This window comes from Cajanus cajan, chromosome 5 (genome assembly GCF_000230855.2).
Source record: "Cajanus cajan strain Asha chromosome 5, NIPB_CcT2T_4, whole genome shotgun sequence".
NCBI classification, from domain to species: domain Eukaryota; kingdom Viridiplantae; phylum Streptophyta; class Magnoliopsida; order Fabales; family Fabaceae; genus Cajanus; species Cajanus cajan.
In genome coordinates, this window is record NC_138521.1 from 71,984,663 (window position 1) to 71,990,243 (window position 5,581).

At 27.9% G+C, this 5,581-nt stretch overlaps 1 protein-coding gene across 1 annotated transcript; it reads left to right on the forward strand.

Annotated features, from left to right (window-relative positions):
* The first annotated feature begins 2,774 nt into the window (after nucleotides 1-2,774).
* LOC109808996 (tropinone reductase-like 3) lies at nucleotides 2,775-4,579 on the forward strand. Its single transcript, XM_020372204.3, has 6 exons — nucleotides 2,775-2,993; nucleotides 3,075-3,191; nucleotides 3,542-3,676; nucleotides 3,803-3,928; nucleotides 4,032-4,133; nucleotides 4,216-4,579. Exons 1-6 carry the CDS (start codon nucleotides 2,865-2,867, stop codon nucleotides 4,363-4,365), a joined length of 759 nt encoding a protein of 252 aa, XP_020227793.1. The 5' UTR covers nucleotides 2,775-2,864; the 3' UTR covers nucleotides 4,366-4,579.
* Nucleotides 4,580-5,581: the final 1,002 nt, after the last annotated feature.

Consider the following 5,581-nt stretch of genomic DNA (forward strand, 5'->3'; position numbering starts at 1 on the left):
TCTAAGAATCACATTTATGTGAATAATTAAATTTGTTTGATTAATCATAAATATTTTTAGGAATATTAATAAATATTACTTACAAATTAAATATTTTTACTATATAAAACACGTAACTTAAGGTAACATAGTAATACAACATTCATTTTAGTTCAAGAATTTTAGATTTTCACCTATCCCTATAAAAAAATAATTTGGTATAAAATTTGTAAAAATTTTATTGAGAAACCATATTTCTTAAGAATGTTCTTTTTTTAGATGATAAAGTAGAAAATTTATATTCCTAAAGTTTCCTGACAAAATAAAAATATTTTGCGAATTAAATTAAATACTCTTTAAAAGTGTGCTTGCCAATTTTTTTTTCAAAAGTAGTAACTGTATTATTTTTTTATTCTTTTTCATTTTATATTTAATTTTTAATATTGAAGCACTCCCACTTTCCCCTAGTATAAAGAAGATTTTTTTAACTAATTTACGTATTTAAAAATTAATTTAACTAACGACATTAAATTTATTGATGATTTAAATTATTTTTAAAATAAATATTTTTATTTAATTATTTCTCAATTAATTAATGTTTAAAAAATATCATAATATTTTTTCATCTAAAAATTAATAAATAAATGAAAAAATAATAATTTTATATAACAAAAAATCACACTAATTTAATTATTTAATTTTGTGAATCATATCTAAAATAAATTATTTTTCTAAGCAATTTTCTAATTCGCGTGAAATATTTATGATTTTTTTTAAGACATGACACATGTTATTTATGAGTAAGGAAAAGTAATTTATTATAACGAGAAGGTCGAAGCATTGTGTCTCTAATATTTATATATAATAGGCTAAAACTCTATTTTAGTCCCTTATAATTTTTTTTTGTTTCAATTTAGTCCCTCATTAATTTTTTGTCTCAATTTGGTCCCAAACTAATTAATTGGTTTCAATTTAGTCCTAAATTAATTAATTGGTTTCAATGTGGGACTTTCCGTCCAAATTGCTTTAACAGTGTTAACTTTTGGTCACGTGGACGTCACGTAGATGCATACGTGGCATCCACGTGGATGAGAATTTTTTTGTAAACACCTGGACCCAGAACGGCCCGTTCTAAAATCGGAACGGGCCGTTCTGGGTGCACTTTTGGTGTGTTAATTTTGCATCCAGAACGTCCCGTTCCAAGTGCAAAATTAACACACCCAAAATGCACCAGAACGGCCCGTTCTAGTTTCAGCACGGGCCGTTCCGGTTTTATTTTATTTTTTATATATAAAATATTAATAATTTTATAAAATATATATTATTAATTATATTTAATTATGTTATTATATCCAATAAAATAAATATATTAATATTTTTTTTATATTTTATTTTATTATGTTTATCTTATTAATTTTTATCATTTTATTCCTTTAATCTTAAATAAGTTGCAAAAAATTATAAAGTGATATTCCTTTTATCTTATTAATTATTATATTTTTTAATAAAATTAATTAAGAATGTTGGTTTAATTGCATTTTTTATCCCTCAAGTATTACAATTGTGCAGTTTTGTGATCTCCAAGATTTTAATTGCATAATTTTAGTCCTTAAAGAATTGCAATTGCGCGATTTTGGTCCTTCAATTTTTAATTGAACAATTTTAGTCCCTCAAATATCATAATAGTATGATTTTTGTTTCTCCCATTAAAAATTAATAATTTTAACATATATATATATATAATGTTTTAAAATTAAATAATTATTTATCTATTCAAATTAACGTATATTATAATTTTCGATATTATATCAATAATATTATTAATATATTTATAGATAAACTAATAATTTGATAAATATAACTTATTATATATTAATATACTTTTACAAAAATATAAGTATATTAATTAGAAATATATATCTGATCTTATATATTTATATTTTTGTAAAAGTATATTAATATATATTAAGTTATATTTATCAAATTATTAGTTTATTTATAAAAAGGGTAATAATATTATTGATATTAATTTATCAGTAATATTAAAATACTAATAATATATAAATTTTATTTATTTAGTAATAGTAAATATATATCATTTGATACATTAAAAAAGAATATACGTTAATTTAAATAAACAAACAATTATATAGTTTTAAAACATTATATATATATATATTAAAATTTTAAAATTATTAAATTTTTAATGAGAAAGACTAAAATTCCACAATTATGATATTTGAGAGATTAAAATTGTTCAATTAAAAATTGTGAGACTAAAATTACACAATTATAATCTTTTAAGGACTGAAATTACTCAATTAAAACCTTAGAGATCAAAATTGCATAATTATAATATCAAAAACACAATTAAGTAAAGAATATTTTATTCACAGTTCTGGAACGGCCCGTTTTGAAAGTAAAACGGTCCGTTCTGATTTCAGAACGGCCAGTTCTGCTTCACTGATGGTGTTTTAATTTTGCAACCAGAACGGTCTGTTCCGGTTTCAGAACGGGCCGTTCCGGGTCCAGGTGTATTAAAAAGAATTTTCTCATCCACGTATGCATCTACGTGGCATCCACGTGGCCAAAAGTTAACTCCGTTTAAATAATTTGGACGGAAGTCCCACATTGAAATTAATTAATTAATTTGGGACTAAATTGAAACCAATTAATTAATTTGGGACCAATTTGAGACAAAAAATTAATGAAGAACTAAATTGAAATAAAAAAAAGATTATAAGAGATCAAAATAGGGTTTTAGCCTGTATAAAACGTATAAACTAGTTGGGAAAATAAAGGTAGGTGCATTTGGGAGAAACGAATAGTGTTGGGGAGAAAAGGGAAGAGTGTTGTTGTCTTCTTTGATTGCATCGAAAGTAAAAATGGTAAAGACGAAGAGATTTGAAGGGAAGGTGGCCATCGTCACCGCTTCCACACAGGGAATCGGATTCGCCATCGCCGAGAGACTTGGCCTCGAGGGTGCATCTGTCGTCATCTCTTCTCGCAGACAGGTTCACTCTTTTCTATCTTCCTTTCATAAATTAACCCTTTCCCTACATTCATTCATTCATTCATATTCCTATCATCCGCAGCAAAATGTCGATGCGGCTGTGGAAATACTCAGGGCCAAAGGAATCGAAGCGTCGGGGCTTGTTTGCCATGTTTCCAATGCTCAACAAAGGAAGAATTTGATTGACCAAACTGTGCAGGTTACTATCAATTTTATTCATATCATCTTCTCCAACCTCAATACATCCCTTTAATTTTCATATCTATTTTTTTTTAAGACTTTAAACTCGTGACTTTTAATAGTTATAATCCATTCTTTGCAACACACCATTTAATTTATCCTTAGTTAAAATTTATTATAAATTGCATAATTTATAACTATATAACTTGATGCCCCGTTATTATTTGTTATCTTGATCAGGAGGCTAGACCCAGACTTGGCTTTGGTTTTCTTTTCTTCAATACATTAGTTTCTATAACATTGAAATCTGGCCTTCCAACTATTTGAACGCAGTTCTAATTTGTGGTTGAACATTCTGGTTTGTTACAGAAGTATGGAAAGATAGATGTTGTTGTGTCCAATGCTGCTGCAAATCCTTCCGTTGACTCCATTTTGCAAACAAAAGACTCGGTCCTTGACAAGCTATGGGAGATAAATGTCAAAGCCACCATACTTCTTCTGAAGGTAATTAATTAACTCTGTGGAATGGCCAAAACAAAGAGAAGAAAGAAAGAATCTGATATATGTTTCTGCATTTTCCTTTTCTTCCATCTCCATGTGTTATCCTTATCCACTTTATGATTTGTGCAGGACGCAGTGCCTCAGATGCAGAAGGGTTCTTCTGTCGTTATCATTTCCTCAATTGCTGGTTATAACCCGCCACCTTCTTTGGCTATGTATGGAGTGACCAAAACTGCTCTACTTGGACTTACCAAAGTTAGTACTTTACTTGCAACTGTTCCTTCAAAAGATTATAAACTGCTAATTATCTTTTTTTTTTTTATTTGCTAATTATTTGTAATATGTTGCCTTTGCATAGGCCCTGGCTGCTGAGATGGCTCCAGACACTCGTGTAAATTGTGTTGCTCCTGGTTTTGTGCCTACTAACTTTGCTTCATTCCTTACAACTAACGATGCTTTGGCGAGTAGTTTTGACCCAAATATGTTTTTCCTTTTCCCTCCTCATTGCAAATTTAGTCATTTGGATGTTTGTGTTACTGCAGAGGAACAAGCTAGTAGCGGAGACATTACTTGGTAGGCTTGGTACAACAGAAGACATGGCTGCTGCTACAGCTTTTTTGGCATCTGATGATGCTGCTTATGTAACAGGAGAGACCATAGTGGTTGCTGGGGGAACGCCTTCCAGGTTGTAGCTTCTACTGTCATCTCATCTGTTGTGGGCCCAGCCCAACACATACTTGAAGCCCCGGTGGATATATATTTACTGGGTTGGAACAGTGTTTATTTCAAGTTCTTGTTAGATTAAATACCAGTCATGAACTCTTTTTAATACAGCCAAGGGAATAAACCATCATGTTTATCTTTAAAGTAAAAAAATTATATAAATAATTTCTTAAATATTATAAATGATGCCAAGTGGCCTCACAAATAATAAAAAAGTTCTTTGAACTAGTTCCTGAAAGTTCGGATTACTAATGAAATTATGAATTAACACTTTTAAAAAGGGATAAGAAAGAAACTTATGCACATTAAGAGGGAATTACATGGTAGAAAAAGAAAAAGTATCAAACACGTGCATTTATCGGAAAGTTCCCTACTGGGTACTGGCAACTGGCAAGTGGCAAGTCACGCTTCACGGGAATTTGTCTACCACTATTTCAAAAGGCACGGAACTGTTGAAGAGAACTTCTTCACTGCAAGTGCAATGTGTTATATATTCCTTTCAATAACTTTTTTTTTTAAGATTTAGGTTTTTTTAACGGATGGCCAAAAATTTTAAAAAACATAGTATGGTTATAATTATTGATTAAAAGTTAGTGATTAAGATTTTTTTTTTTTGGTAGAGGAGTTAGTGATTAAGATTGTGATAAATATGCTTATTATAAAAAGCATGAAATTGTTAAAAGTTTAATGATTAATTTTTAAATTATTGATGATAATTATATTTTTGTTTTAAAATGTACTGCTTCTAATTTAGAGTAGTTAACTTCTTTTTAAAAAAATTTTATTAATCAATTTTAATTTCTCCTTTCCTATGGTTGTCACAAATGACAAATAATATTTGAAGGACTAAAATTATATAAAAATTTATTGAGAGATTAAAAGTAAATTTCATTAAAAGATGAGATAAGAGATTAAGATAAGTCAAAAAAAAATTGTTTGAAGGCTAAAAATGAAAGACAACATATGATTTTTAAAAAATTATACTTTATCTATCACATTATCACTTAACAAAGATACTTATTAACATAACCAAAAAAATTATAACGGAAAAAAATTCAAGGACCAAGATGGGTCAAAAAATTATTTAGGAAAAGTAAAATTTGAAAAATGTTAAAAAAAAATAAAAAAACATATTTAATTATTTTTATTTTCTTTTATTTTTCTTTACTGTTTTAATATTTGCTT

What these genes read in the sequence shown, in the direction of transcription:
- LOC109808996 (XM_020372204.3), top strand. Translation starts at nt 2,865, where the DNA reads ATGGTAAAGACGAAGAGATTTGAAGGGAAGGTGGCCATCGTCACCGCT. An exon ending in TCATCTCTTCTCGCAGACAG is followed by an intron (nt 2,994 to 3,074) that starts GTTCACTCTTTT and finishes TATCATCCGCAG; the next exon opens with CAAAATGTCGATGCGGCTGT. An exon ending in TTACAACTAACGATGCTTTG is followed by an intron (nt 4,134 to 4,215) that starts GCGAGTAGTTTT and finishes GTGTTACTGCAG; the next exon opens with AGGAACAAGCTAGTAGCGGA.